The sequence below is a fragment of the Rhincodon typus genome, chromosome 32 (assembly GCF_021869965.1).
Source record: "Rhincodon typus isolate 14 chromosome 32, sRhiTyp1.1, whole genome shotgun sequence".
In the NCBI taxonomy this organism is placed as follows: Eukaryota; Metazoa; Chordata; class Chondrichthyes; order Orectolobiformes; family Rhincodontidae; genus Rhincodon; species Rhincodon typus.
Window position 1 is genome coordinate 6,389,185 of NC_063363.1, and position 16,056 is coordinate 6,405,240.

At 41.5% G+C, this 16,056-nt stretch overlaps 1 protein-coding gene across 5 annotated transcripts in view; it reads left to right on the forward strand.

Moving 5' to 3' along the window:
* Nucleotides 1–10,417: 10,417 nt before the first annotated feature.
* The window catches only part of usp28 (ubiquitin specific peptidase 28), an 87,814-nt gene continuing 82,175 nt past the window's right edge, over nucleotides 10,418–16,056 (forward strand). For 3 of the 5 annotated variants that reach the window (XM_048615420.1, XM_048615425.1, XM_048615424.1), the window contains exon 1: nucleotides 10,447–10,732. In XM_048615420.1, coding sequence (XP_048471377.1) covers nucleotides 10,688–10,732 — 45 coding nt within the window. In that variant the 5' untranslated portion in view covers nucleotides 10,447–10,687. Of the gene's footprint in view, nucleotides 10,733–16,056 lie in introns of all 5 variants that reach the window. The other 2 variants (XM_048615419.1, XM_048615421.1) reach the window with 2 other exon arrangements.

Consider the following 16,056-nt stretch of genomic DNA (forward strand, 5'->3'; position numbering starts at 1 on the left):
TTGAATGAGATACAGTTCCTGAATTAGAATCTATGTAGTTAGAAGTAAGAAACAGGAAGGGTATTATTGCTTTATTGGGTATTTATTATGGACCTCCAAATAGTGAGGATGAAGTAGAAGAGAGTATTTGTAGGCAGATTATGAAATCTGCAGCATAAGTAGCATTATGATAGTTGGTGACTTCAGTTACCCTAGGGTAAAGTAGGAAAATTGTAGATAAACACCAAAAGAACTGTTGTAAATTAGGAATAAAAACAGAAGTTGTTGGAAAAGCTCAGCAGGTCTGGCAGCATCTGTGAAGAAAAAAAATCAGAGTTAACATTTTGGGTCCAGTGACCCTTCCTCAGAACTATTTTTTCTTCACAGATGCTGCCAGACCTGCAGAGCTTTTCCAGCAACTTCTGCTTTTGTTGGGAAAATTGTAGAATGTGGGGCATGAAATTCCTACAATGTGTGCAGGAACAGTATATTTCCAGTCCTACCAGGGAAGGAGCTATGCTAGGAAATGAGATAGGCCAAGTGGAGAATATCATAGTGAAGGAGTATTTGGAAATAATAATCATAATACAATAAGGTTCAATATTAAATTGGAAAAGATTTTTTAAAAATCAGACAAGTATTAAGATCCCAGATTGGAAAACAACAGATTTTAGGAGTCTAAAATTTAAACCAGAGCAGATTCAAGGAACAAGCAGAGTAAGCTGCTTACTGAAGCAAAGGATCTGTCACAGGTACTAAATGAATAGTTCGCTTCTGTCTTTACCAAATTAGAAAATGGTGACCATGGCCCAATTGAAAATATGTGTTTTTAGCAACTCAGCAGGATAGTGAGAGATAAAGAAGAGGTGCTAAAAAGGCTGGATGCACTCCAGGTAGAAAAATTGACAGGCCTGAATGGGATGTGTCTAGATTGCTGAGAGAGTTAAGGGAGCAAATCATAGAGCTGTGTACAGAAATTTTCCAGGCCTCTCTGTACACAGGGTTAGTTTCAGGGAACTGGAGGATTGCAAGTATGATGGCATTGTTTAACAAAGGATAACTCAGGAGCTGTCAGCTTGCCGTCAGTAGGGAAAAACCAATGGAGACCATAATATGGGGAAGGTAAATATACATTTGGAGAAAAATAAGTTAATGCTAGATAGTCAACATGGCTTTGTTAATGGCAGGTCATGTCTGACAAATTTATTTGAGTTCTTTGACAAAGTGACACGGGGGTGGATAAGGGCAATGCTGAGAATATTGTACATTTGGACTTTCAGAAAGCATTTGATTCAGTGCCACATGGCAGGTTGGTTGGCAAATTAGAAGTATTTGGAATTGATGGGTCCTTGGCAGCATGGACTGGAAGTTGGCTAAAAGGTAGAAAACAGAGAGTAGGTGTAGTTGGGCATTTAGCAGATTGGAGATGAGTTGAAATTGGTGTACCCCAGATATCAATGTTAGGACCCTTGCTTGTTTTTTTGGTTTATATAGATGATTTGGAGATGGATGTAAAGAGCAAAATCTCTAAATTTGCAGATGATAGTACACAGAGATGTTAGAATTTGGAATATGCTGGCTGGGAAAGTGGCTGGGGCAGACTCCATAGGAGGTTTCAAAACAGACCTGGATATATATTTGGAAGTAATGAACTTAGAGGGCTACAGAAGTGGGACTCAGGAATGGGATTAGCCGGGTAGCTCTTTTGGGAGCTGATAAAGACATGATGGGTTGAATGGCCTCCTTCTGTCCTGTAAATTCAATGATTCTAGATCTGTAAGCATTCTTCAGAACTAGCAAAAGTTAGAGACATAATGGATTTTGAGCAAGGAGTGGGTGGGACAAAAGCAACTGAGATAGGGTTGAAGCCAGGAGAGATTAAATGATAGAAATGTCAGCCTGCCAGGAATAAAGAGAATGGAGAAGGCACAAGAAAACAAAAACAAAGAAACAAAAGATGTATCTGGGGCAGGTGTGTGCTGCTGGCTGAAAGAAAAATACAAAATTGTCAAAGAAAGGAAATGAAGTGGGGACAAGAGGATTTGAATATAGGAGTAGTGAAGTCTTACTTCAGTTCTATAGGAGCTCATTGAGACTAAATCAGGAGTACTATTTGCAGTTTCGATCTCCTTATTCCAGGAAAGATAAAAGGATTGTAATGAATATTCACCAGAGCTGTTCCCGGGAACTGCCCTATGAAAAGAGACTGGGGTGATTAGGCCTGGATTCTCTAACAGATGATCTCATTGAAACTTACAAAATATTTAAAGAGATAAACAGGGTAGATGCAAGGAAGAGATTTTCCCTGGTTGGGGAGCTTACAATCAGGTCACACAGTTCAAAAACAGGAGAGATGAGGAGAAACTTTTTTATTCAGATGGTGGTGAATCTTTGCAAGTCTCTACCAGAGAGTTTTGTGGAGGCTTTGACTATGTTTAAGGTACAGATTGATAGATTTCTGATAACCAGTGTCATAGGGGGTTATGAGGATGGGGTGGGTAAAAGGCATTGAAGTGTTTGATGATCTGCAATCGTATTGATTGGCAAGGCAGGGTCAATGGGCTGAAGGACATCTTCCTGTTCCTTTGCCCCCAAGGGTTTACAGTCTGATAATGTTAAACTCCGTGTCGAGTCTAGAGTGATTAAAGTGCCAGATTGAAGGATGAGGTGCTGTTACTGAAGCTTTCATTGAGCACATGGGCTCAGTACAACACATCAAGAATGTGAGCATGAAGGCAAGGCAAAGATTTAAAATAATAGGCTACCCGCAACTTGGATCATTCTTGCAGACTGAAGTGATGTGCTCTGTAAAGTGGCGATCCAGTCTTTGTTCCCTCAATGTAGAAGAGATCAACTTGTGAGCAGCAAATGTAGACTAGATTGGAAGGTGTACACATTAAATGCTGCTTCACCTGGTGGCAGCATTGAACAGTGAGGAGAAATGAGGCATAAGGGCATTCTCTTTATTAATTCATTGGTTGTTGGCATCATTGGCTAGGCCAGCATTCTTTGTCCATCCCAATTGCCCTTGAAAAGGTGGCAGTGAGCTGATTTCTTGAACTGTTCAGTCCTTGGGATGTAGGGACACCCACAGTGCTGTTGAGTTCTAGACCCAGGGACACCAAAGTAATGGTGATATCTTTCCAAGTCAGGATGTTGAGTGGCTTGGCGGTGTTGTGACAGATTACTTTACAAAATAATCTCAGGAGTCTCAAGGTACAGGTTAACTACTGATTATTGAGGCAATGTTAGCAGAGGATTCTGGGGTAATACTCAAATTCAACAAGGATTCATCAGATACTTACACATTGTAAGTCCTGTAGATAGTACATCACTTGAATTCTGAAATTGTCTAATTTAGACAAACACTCGTTTTCACAGATCAAAATGTTCAGGGGTGCCTAAACTCTCTGCTCTTGATCTACTCCCCATACCTTCTGTCTCAGCCTTGAGATCCCCATAACTGTGTCTGGAAGCCTAGTATATTAGCAGAATTTCAAACTTGCCTGCCAGTTCTAAATCTTTTCAACCTGACAACTTTTCTTGAATAAAGAAAACTGAAAAACGAATCTTAAATAGGTGTTGTTTACTCAGCTAACTAAAACTCACTATTTTATTCAAATTCCAGCATAAGACTGATGTGGAATCAACCTATATTTATGTCATACCAAAAATTTCCCCTAACAGAGGATAACTTGGTGTTCCCATGTATCTGCTGCCTTTATCATTCCAGGTGTTACTTCCTGCATTTGCCATGGAAAGGTGCTTAAGGAAAATGGCACGTTGGGGGTGACTCATCTGAGAAGCAGGAGATCCCACAATGCAGTGGTCCCTTGATGCTCAGTCAGTCTCGTTTGTACGTTCAATTTTCTCAAATGCTACTTGAAACCCTAACTTTAGATTTAAAAGCAAAGAAAATTACCCCCGAGCCATGGCCTGGACTGTAAAATAAATACATTCCTTTTCTAGAGCCTGCTACAATGGATCACTGGTTCTTCAGGTCAATTTTTGCCAAGGTTTCTTTGACAAACTTTCCAAACCTGTGACCTCTACTACTGGGACTGACAAAGGCAGCAGATACATGGGAACACCACCACCTGCAAGTTCCTCTCCAAGTCACACACCATTCTGACTTGGAAATATGCCACTGTTCATTCACTGTTGCTGGGTCAAAACCCTGGAACTGAGCATTGTAGGTGTCCCTACACCACATGGGCTACAGCAGCTCAAGAAGACAGCTCACCATCACCTTCTCCAGGACAATTAGGGATGGGCAATAAATGCTGGCCTAGCCAAAGACATTCACATTCCCTATCAAAACTTTGATTGGTTCTGCGTGAACCTTATTTGCGTTTAGTCATGAGTTCTGCTTGATTTTATGTTTGAATTGTTAAGCCTTAGACTCATATCTGTGCTTTTCACTTTCTGTTGTGCAAAAGAGAGCCCTGAATAAACTGTAATTCAGAATGCCGCCATATGAGGGCGATAAAGGCCAGAGTAAGAGTTACTTAAAGGGGAACACCAGCAGTGTCAAAAATAAAGTATATGGTGATTGTTTCTAAATAGGGAATCTCATATCAATTTTTATCACAATTACAAGAACAATTACAAGTGAATTTCATGTTTGAAATAACTCCACAGAGGCCAATATCGTGTTACCTAGTCACCCTTTATTTACACATACATAGTATGTGGACTCTGACCAGCCTGTTGAGAGCCAGTTCCTACAGTGACCAGAAGCCTTGTCACTCTGTTTATCATGTCAACCAAGGCTCCCTGATTGGCCCAGGTTAACAACTCCAATCAGGGATCGCATACTAAATGAGATCCACCTGGTCATCATTCAAATCACTACAATGTTCATGCTCATAAATGAAAAAGAACTCAATACAAGAACATTGCTGTCCTAAAAACAAGTTTTGAAGTTGCACATTTAGGTTTTAAGGTGTGCAAGATAAATCTTCCATGTGATTTGATCACTGATAAATTCAACATTGATGAGGCCACATCTGCAATACTGTGTACAGTTTTAATATCTAAAGGAAAGGATTTTTCTTCATTATTCCCAAATGAGAATTGTGCTACTGGCAAGGCCAGTATTTGTCACCCGTTCCTCAAACTGAGTGGCTTATGAGGACACTTGAGAATCAACCACTTTGCTGCTTGGAGTCACAACAATCTTTACAAACCTTTCAGAAACAGATGGGACAATCAACAACAGTTACATGGTCACCTTTACTGAGCTTTATTCGGATTTGTTAACTGAATGCCATGGTGGTAGGATTTAACCCCATACTGGTAGAGCCTAGGCCTCTGTAATACTAGTCCCTTCCCCCATAATCAACATGATTCAGACATGTTATGACGTTTCTTTGGTGAGGTAGGATTTGAACCTGGATCCCATGTCTCAGAGATAGGAATCTACCATTGCACCACAAAAGCCTCTATGGGAGTCTGTGAGAACATTGTAGATGTTCTGAGGAAAGGTCACTGGACCTGAAACATTAACTCTGATTTGTCTCCACGGATGCTGCCAGACCTGCTGAGTTTTTCCAGCAATTTCTGGTTTTGTCCTAACAACAGTCTGCCAAAACTTGTCGATTCTGAAACTATTCTGTTAGATTGGATATTTTCTAATCAACCTGTTTAGAGATGTTATTATGCACTACTGGATCAGAGAGAGACTACCACTGCACCACAAGACCCCTCATCATTCTCCGACCTGCTCGTCCGAGATAGAGAGAGAGTGCAATTAAATTTTATTTGACTGAGTCCCATAAGTGGATTCTTTTGTAAGGATGAATGGAATAGATGAGAAATATTCACTGGTGGTTTGAGAAAGCGAGGTGATCTCATCGCAACATAAAAATCTTAAGGAACTTGACAGGATAGATTGTGAGAAAATGTTTACCCTACTTTGGGAATATAGAACGTCGGGTAACAGGCTCAGTATAAGGGGTCAGTCATTTAGAACTAAGATGAGCAGAAATTTCTTCATTCAAATGGTTGTGAATCTTTACAATTCTCTACCCTGGAGAGCTGTGAGGCTCAGTTTTTGAGTCAATTTAAGTTAGAGGTCAATAGATGTTTAGGTACCTGAGGAATTAAGGGATGTGGAGATATTGGTGAAAGTGTAGCTGAAATAAAAGATCAGTGAAGACCTTTTTGAATTAAAGAGCAAGTTGGAAAGGCAAATAACCTACTCCAACTCATAATTCTTATTATCTCTGGAAAAACTCATGATGTTTATAAAATGCTTTCCTGCCAACCAATGCCCATCTCCTGACAATTCATTGTAGGAACTCATACCCTGAGGAAATATTATACCTACAGACAATCTGTAAGTAGAAAACATCGAAAAGCAAGTTGTGCAATGGAAACTTACTGGACAACACTTTAACCAATGTCCAAAAAGACTCTCTGAATAGAAGTTTACCTCAACAATTGTAACTTCATTCCTGCTGCCTGATATCTTTAGAAGTTTGCAGTAATGGTGCAGTACTCCCTCAGTGCTGCAGTATGGTGTCAATTCAGCATAAACAGGACCTGAATTGATACATTATAACACACAAGCAGGAATGCTATAACTGAGTCATACTGACAGCTTGGGACAGGTTTACTGTCACCTGTGAACACACTGCTATCATTTACTATATACAGCTAATTGCACTATCAAATGCTATCACTCTAGTCCCTAATCATCAATTAGTGGTTATCTCAAACACATTTTCACTGAGCTCACAGGACCAGAAAACTTCTGCAGCAAAGTATATTGCATAGAGTTTCTTAACTCAAAGAAGGTGAATGGTTGTGATGGTCAAATCATGATATATTTTATAATGTACAGTATATACAAAATTTGTATTATTTTGTTACATGCCAGGCCCTTATTATCAATATAATTGTGATTATAATTATGACTAAAAAAAAAAATTTTGGAATTAAGTATTTATTGAATGTGACCTACATCCTTAATCATTTACTGTTTTATTCTCACACATTCTCTCATACTCTTTTCAACTCCATTCTGTGAAGATCATCCCTATCTTTACGTTTCTCAGTTGAAAATAAAATCCGCATTAGGTTGAAACATACGATGGCTAAATATTACTTGATTTTCAATGTGGATGCTATCTGATTAGGTGTATCAGTTCTTAAATCTTAATAAATATTGTTCTGGAAATCTACAGCATAAACCCTTCTCGCTGGTTACAACTGTGATAAGTTTAATAGTTAATTGTTAGGGACAGAGTTCCAGGGTTTTGACTCAGCACCCATGAAGGAATGGTGATAGCATTCCAAGTAAGGATGGTATGTGACTTGGGAGGACATTTGCAGTTGGTGGTGTTCCCATGTATCTGCTGCCTTTGTCAGTCCCAGTAGTAGAGGTCACAGGTTTGGAAAGTTTGTCAAAGAAACCTTGGCAAAAATTGACCTGAAGAACCAGTGATCCATTGTAACAGGCTCTAGAAAAGGAATGTATTTATTTTACAGTCCTGGCCATGGCTCGGGGGTAATTTTCTTTGCTTTTAAATCTAAAGTTAGGGTTTCAAGTAGCATTTGAGAAAATTGAACGTACAAACGAGACTGACTGAGCATCAAGGGACCACTGCATTGTGGGATCTCCTGCTTCTCAGATGAGTCACCCCCAACGTGCCATTTCCCTAAAGCACCTTTCCATTGCAAATGCAGGAAGTAACACCTGGAATGATAAAGGCAGCAGATACATGGGAACACCAAGTTATCCTCTGTTAGGGGAAATTTTTGGTATGACATAAATATAGGTTGATTCCACATCAGTCTTATGCTGGAATTTGAATAAAATAGTGAGTTTTAGTTAGCTGAGTAAACAACACCTATTTAAGATTCGTTTTTCAGTTTTCTTTATTCAAGAAAAGTTGTCAGGTTGAAAAGATTTAGAACTGGCAGGCAAGTTTGAAATTCTGCTAATATACTAGGCTTCCAGACACAGCTATGGGGATCTCAAGGCTGAGACAGAAGGTATGGGGAGTAGATCAAGAGCAGAGAGTTTAGGCACCCCTGAACATTTTGATCTGTGAAAACGAGTGTTTGTCTAAATTAGACAATTTCAGAATTCAAGTGATGTACTATCTACAGGACTTACAATGTGTAAGTATCTGATGAATCCTTGTTGAATTTGAGTATTACCCCAGAATCCTCTGCTAACATTGCCTCAATAATCAGTAGTTAACCTGTACCTTGAGACTCCTGAGATTATTTTGTAAAGTAATCTGTCACAACACCCCCAAGCCACTCAACATCCTGACTTGGAAAGATATCACCATTACTTTGGTGTCCCTGGGTCTAGAACTCAACAGCACTGTGGGTGTCCCTACATCCCAAGGACTGAACAGTTCAAGAAATCAGCTCACTGCCACCATGCATTTGCTGTCCTTATCCTTCAAGGTAGTAGATGTCATGGGTTTTGAAGATGTTTTTGAATGAAAAGGACTGAATCAAACACCCATCTAATTCATTAAGGTCCTTCAGGGGAGGAAATCTGCCATCATTATTTAGTCTGATGTAGTCGTGACTCTAGTCCCACAGGTAGGTGTTTGCCATCTAATGTCCCTCTGAAGTGGGTCAACATGATACTTAATTGATCAAACTTTGAACTAGTAGGGATTAGGAGTATTAACATATTGGAAATGATATTCAAGAGCCAAGAGTAATTTTCTTTTAATGTTGAGAGACAGAGTGCAAAGTTGATTTACCCCAATGGTACCAGGGCTGAGAGGCTTAAGTTATGCAGAGACACTGGAGAAATTGGGATTGTTCTTCTTTGAGCAGAGAAGATTAGGAGGAGGTATAATAGAAATGTTCAAAATCATACATACACAAGTATACAAATAAGGGGCTCTAGTGGCACATGGTACTGTGCCTATCTTCAACTGTGGAGGCCTGGGTTCATGACCCACGTGCTCCTGAGGTGTATAATAACATCTCTGAAGAGGTTAATTAGAAAATATCTACACAAGTGAGGAACAGGAGGGCTGAAAAGCCTCCTTCTTCGCTGTTCTGCGATTAGACTGCTCGGTTCCTCTAGCCTGGTGTGTCATTCAATAAGGTCAGGGCTGATCTGATGTCTCCACATTTCTGTCTACTAATAATAACAATAGTATCTCTAATAACCTTTTGCCTCCTCATCTATAAAGAATGTATCTACCTGTGCCTTTAAAATATCTCCATCAACTTTGGTTCCAAAAGCTCATGACACTCTGTGAGAAATAAAGGGGAAAAAGTGACAAAGTGTCTTAATTGAATAAATAAGAAGCTGTTTCCAAGAGGCAGAAGGGTTACAACATTTAAAAGATATTTTAACAGGAAAGGTTTGGAGGGATATGTGTCAAACGCTGGCAAGTAGGACTAGTTTAGTTTGTTGTGGCAGTGCCAGTGTTGGACTGAGGTCAACAAAGTCAGAGGTCGCATGACACCAGGTTATAGTCCAACAGATTTATTTGAAATCACAAGCTTTCAGAGGGCTGTGTGCATCCCTCCACTTCACCTGATGTAGGAGCAGTACTCCTAAAGCTTGTGATTTCAAATAAACCTGTTGGATTATAACAAGATGTCCTGCAACTTCTGACTTAGTTTAGTTTGGGAACATGGTTGGAGTGGACTAGCTGAACCAAAGGGTCTGTTTCCATGCTGTATGACTCTAGGACTCTAACCAGAAGGGCACAATTTAAGGTAATTAGCAGAGATCAGAATTAAAAAAAAAGAGTTGTGACTTGCAATCAGTAAGAACTTTCAAAAGGCAACAGGTACATGAAAGAGAGAAAATAATGTTCAGGGCATGGGCTAAGACTGGAATGGAAAAACAGGAACCTCTCTTTCAAAGACTTGGCAATGGGCCCCATGAGGTGATTAGACAAAACTGTGAATGCTGGAGATCTGAAATAAAAACAGAACATAACGTGTCGGGCAGCATCTGTAGGGAGGGCGAAAAGGGAAGTCAAGTTCTTGTCCTGAGTCCAGAAGAAGTCACATTGTATTCAAAAATGTTAACTATTACTCTCATTCTTCAAAGGTTTCTGTTTTTACTTGTATCAATGTGTTTAGACACACGTGGGACTTGAACCCAGACCTTCACAACCAGAAGCACTTTCTGTTTTTAAGGTCAATATTGTTTTAAATCAAACTGTGCAGAGGTTACTCAGGGAGGAAGTGGGACTTAAACCCAGGCCTCCTGCCTCAGGGGAAAGAGCACTACCACTCCGGCACAGGAGCCCTCACCCTCCGTTTTACTTTTGTCTTTAAAGCCTCTCTCATCCCCTCAAAAGAAACCTCCAGCCCCGCGCGCGCGCGCGCGCACTGTGCCGGGAGCGCGGCCTCTCTGGTCAGCGGCGGCGCGCGTCATGCGGCGTGCGCGCCCCCCCCCCCCCCCGCAGGGGGTGGGGGAGTGCTTTTGGAGGGGGGTGGTGGGAAGTGGGGTTGGGTTGTTGCTGAGTCCCGCCGTGTGGAGGGCGGCTGTCGCTCCGTTTCCTCGCTCTGCGCCAGAGAGGGAGAGGGAGAGGGAGAGGGAGAGAGAGAGGGAGGGAAAGAAAGAAAGAAAAAAAAACAAAACGAAAGTAGCGATTTAAACAAAAGGCAGGCACCATAATCTGGACCGTTTTAAAGGAGAAATCCAACTCAAACTTTTCGCCTTTTTGAAGAAGCCGAAGGGGGGCGGATAAGAAGCGACGATATGACAGCGGGAGAGAGTGAAGCCGGAGTGAGGAGCGAGGAGAAGGTAACAATGTAGCGGCCACCATGGCGGGAGATACTTTGTAACACTTTCTCTCTCACCAACCCCGGAGCTGGGGGGATTCCCCAAAATTAAAAGGCCACAAAAGTTTCATTGTCAACACTTTGTAAAGTTCTCTCCCTGCACTGAGGGACTCCTGACATTCTCTGCTCCCACTCCAGACTCTCTGCTGTGAAGGAGTCACTGGACTCCAAATGTTAGCTCTGTTTCTCTCTCTTCACTGATGCTTGTCAGTGTTTCTCCAGCAATTTCTGTCTTTGTTTCAGATCTTCGGCGGTTCTTTGTTTTGTTTAGCTCCTGGCCACCTGTCTGCTCTTTTCATGTTTGTTTTTCAAATCACATTTCTTTGAAATCACCGCTTGTGTTGACACAGTGCCTCCCCTCCCCAGGATTGAGAGTATAGATTTGTTTGTTTGCTTGTGAGGGTGAGTTAATGAGTGATAGGAAGCGGTATGGTTGGAGCTGAGGGTTTAAACGTCTTCCCCACCCCCCCACCCTACCCTAGCACTGTGTGAGGTATGAGGGAGAGGAGGAGGCCATTCAGCCCATCACGATCGCTCTGTGTTGTGATCTGCTTTCACCGTACTGACTTGGAACTATGTTTTGATCCCTCCAGTGTCGCTGAGTCAAAATCCTGTCATTCCCTTCCTAACAGTGCTGTGGGTGTACCTACACCCCAAGAAATGCAGTGGTTCAAGGAGCTGGCTCATCACCATCTCAAGGGCAATTAGGGATGGACAATAAATATTGGCCTAGCAGGTGATAGCCACATCCTGTGAATTTAAAAATGAATCTGTTGGAGCATAGGTATCTATAACTTAAGTCCATGGTATGTGTATGGAATGAGCTGTCAGGGGAGGTGGTGGAAGCTGGTGCAACATGGGTAGGAAGGATTTAAAGGGATAAGGGCCAAATGCTGGCAAATGGGACTGTATTAATTTAGGATATCTGGTTGGCGTGGACAAATTCGACTGAAGGGTCTGTTTCTGTGCTGGACAGCTCTGTGATCTCTTGCTGGTGTTATGGACAGACTTAGAAAATAACACCATGAGCAGGAGGAGGCCATACAGCTGTCTGAGCTCTGCTCACCTGTCAATACTCTTATCAGGAGTACTGTGCAGTATTTGTTACCTTATTTGAGGAAGAATGCAAATGTATTGGAAATTGTTCAGAGAAAGTTTACTCAACTGAACCTGGAATGAATAGGCTGTCTTACTGAGGAAAGGTTGGACAGTTTAGGCTTGTCTCTGCTGGATTTTAGAATAATTAGAGGGGACTTGGTTGATATACACAAGATCATGACGGCCCTTGTCAAGGAGGATGTGGAGAGGATGTTTCCTTTTTTTAGAGACTGAAGAACTAGGTAACAAGTTAGCTCACAAACCAACAACCACCCTACAACAGCTACTAATGAACATGAAGGATCCCATACCCAAAACCAGCAAAACCGGTATAATATACAAAATACCATGCTACATAGGCCAAACTGGAGGAAAACTGACAATATGGATACATGAACACCAACTAGCCACCAAGAAACACGATCAATTCTTACTTGTCACACTACACATGGACAACAAGGGACACGAATTTGACTGGGACAACACATCCATAATCTCACAAGCCAAACAGAAACACACCAGGGAATTCCTGGAGGCCTGGTATTCCAGCTGGAACTCCATCAACAAACATATTGAATTAGACCCTGTGTACAAACCACTGAGAAACAAAACCAGAAGTGGTACCAACACCCCAACAAACTGAGGCATGTAAATAACGAGCGGGACAGAACACCAACACTTCACCAGAGGTGCACTGATGACGTTACCTAGCAGGGTGACGAAACATTTACAACCAAACACACCGGCTCAGTGAGCATGTCTACCCCTCGTCCACAACCCGAGTGACAAATCTTCTCAAACTTTATAGGGGCCCCTGTTTAAAAATTAAGGGTCACCCATTTAAATCAGACAGTAGGTGAAAATTTTGAGGTTCATGAGTCTTTAGAACTTTCTTCCTGAAAAGATAGTGTGATAGTGTCATAGAGCTGTACAGCACAGAAACAGATCCTTCAGTCCAGCTCGTCCATGCTGACCAGATATCCTAGATAAATCTAGTACCTTTTGCCAGCATGTGGGCCATATCTCTCTAATCCCTTTCTATTCATAAAACCATCCAGATGCCTTTTAAATATTGTTGTTATGGTGGATGTTGGGGTCAAAGGTTATTGGGGTAGGCAGCCGTGCAGACTAACCATGATCTTATTGAATGGTGAAGTAGGCTTGAGCGGGCTGAATAACCTACTCTTAATCCTAATTCGTATGTTTGTAAATGATCATGACTGATCCACCTTCCTATACTGTCTCCATATCTCTTGATTCATTAGAGCCCAAGAATCAATCCACATTGAATTGGTGAAATAGTCTCTTCCTGTGCTGTAAGGTCACAGTAGTTGATTGTGCCTCGCTGTGTGGGCTAGAAAGTTTTGAACGATTCACCACCCTTTGTACGAAGAAATTTATCATCTCTGTCCCAAGATGCTGACTCCCTTATAATGAGACAAGCTTGAGACACACCATCCAGGGGAACAGGCTGGCAGCATCATGCAAAAGGCCCTCCTTGGAAGTTAAACTTCCTTTCAAAGAGATCAGCTCTAATTCTTTGGAATGGGACGATACTCATGGGTTCCGATCAGTTTCTCCACATTGGCAGCCCTTTCATTAAAGGGATTATAAAGAGAATCTTTATATGCTTCCCCTGCCAAGATGGGTATATCTTTCCTTGGGTAAAGAGATCAAAATCGTCCTTATTCTACTGCAATTTCCTTGCAATAAAGGTTATCATACTATTTGCATTCCTAACTGCTTGCTGCACCTTTGAGTTTCCTTTCTTACCCGCTCCCCCGCAACTCCTCCCCCAAAAGCCCATTTGAAAACTTGAGTTTCTGGCAGGATCTGGGTCAGCTGCAATGACTCATTCTATCTCGCCACAAAACTTGAATACACTCAGTCTTTCATTTTCCACTTGAATAACAATTAGCCTGACAGTGTTGAGTCTGATAGAATTCCAGCAGGGAACCTGTACCTTAATTACACGAATAAGGGAGAAAATGGGAAAGTTGCTAAATGTGCAGTAGTGTACAGCATTGCAAATAAGAGGTCGGATGCAAGCTTGTTATTTCCAGACTCACCTGATCATTCCCTTTGTAACCCCAAGCCCATCCGCATTCCTATGAATTCTGGAAGTGTTTGGGCTATGGCAAATATGAGCCAAATACTTCCAATGTGGAGAGAGAATGGGCCAGGACATATTCGGTTTGTGACTGACAAGGGAGCTGAACCCTAGCTGCCAACCTGTTTGAGAGCAGGAAGGGAAGATAGAATAAAGAAACAGGCATTTCTACAAGAAAACTTCAATTTGCCCCAGCAATCAGCAAAGCAGAGTTTGAGAGGAATATTAGCAGTGAGCTACAGCTGCCTCTGAAAACTCCCTTTGAAGCTGACAGTGGCCTTTTATGCTATTTTTAGACTAATGTATCATGTGATATCCAAGGTCATTTAAGGTTTGTTTTAAAAGTTTTGCGGATTTTGCCATCACTGTAAAACCAGTGGTCAATCACCTTTAGCTTTCATTTGTTTAAATGCCATGTAATAAAATATTAGTTCTTGTTATCTCTTGGTTTTTTTTCTCCTTGGGTTGACTGTTGAAAGTCATGGAATCACCCATGAGACTTGTCTCCATAACACAATCAAATATGTAAACTTTGCACAGTTGGTAATACAACAGCACAATTGTCGTGCTACGTATTGCATGCTTGTGCTGTGAAAAACTGCAAATGAATTTAATAGTGAGTAAAGAATACCCCAGTTCTATTCTTTGATTAGTCGGCTTTCTGTTAGACTAAACTCTTGAGAATGTTCTGTTTTAATCACTGCACTATTGGAGGTCATGACAGCATCTGCCTGGACTCTAGGTTCAGGGATAACTTTATAAGTCCCTCCATTTTCTATCTCTCTCTCACCTTTTAAGAGGCTCATTAAAACCCATCACTTGATCATCGTCTTTAGTATCTCATTACATGACAGTATCAAATTTTGTTTATAATGTCGCTATGAAGCTTTTTAGAGATTTTTGACATTTAAAGGTACTATATAACTATAAAGTCTTGTTGACATTGTCCCAAGGAAGGATATGTACCTGATCAACTGGACTTAGATGGTTAATTTAAGATGCCACATGCAGTCCTGGTTGTGGATGGGATATCAGATCACTGGTAAGTTGGAACTTGGTGCATAGATTCATAGAGTCGAAGAGCTGTACGGTATGTAAACAGACCCTTTGGTCCAACTCGGCAATACCGACCAGATGTTCTAAATAAATCTAGTCCTATTTGCTAGCATTTGGCCCACATCCCTCTAGACCCTTTCTATTCATATACCCATCCAGATGCTTGTTTAATGTTGAAATCATACCAGTCTCCACCACTTTCTCTGGCAGCTCATTCCATACACGCACTACCCTCTGTGTGAAAAAGTTACCCCACAGGTCCCTTTTAAGTCTTCCCCTCTCACTATGCCCTCTGGTTTTGGACCCACCCCCCCCACAACCTCGGGGGAAAGACCTTGACTATTCACCCTATCCATCCCCCTCATGATTTTATAAACCTCTATAAGGTCACCACTCATCCTCTGACACTCCAGGAAAATACCCCCAGCCTATTCAGCCTCTCCCAATAGCTCAAACCCTCCAACCCTGGCAACATCCTTGTAAATCTTTGCTGAATCCTTTCATGTTTCACAACATTCTTCCTATAGCAGGAAGACCAGAATTGCATGCAGTATTCCAGAAGTGGCCTAACCAATGTCCTGAACAGCTGCAACATGACCTCCCAACATCCAATACTCAATGCACTGGCCAGTAAAGGTAAGCATACCACGCACCTTCTTCACTATCCTGTCTACCTAGGAGTCTACTTTCAAGGAACTATGAACCTGCACTCCAAGGTCTCTGACATGAACTGAGTGGTAGAAAAATTAATCCTTTCTTCCCAAGCAACATTAATGGCCTGGTCCTTCTAATACTTTGGAGGGCTATCGATGACCCCTGTGAAAAGGAAACACTAAGTTTCACATTGTAATGGGGGATTATAATTTTACCTGTACTTTTCTTCCTTCATTACTTTATATCACGTTCCAGTTATTGAAATAACAAGGTGCAGGGCTGGATGAACACAGCAGGCCAAGCAGCATCATAGGAGCAGAGAGGCTGACGTTTCGGGCCTAGACCCTTCATCAGAAAAGCCTTTTCTG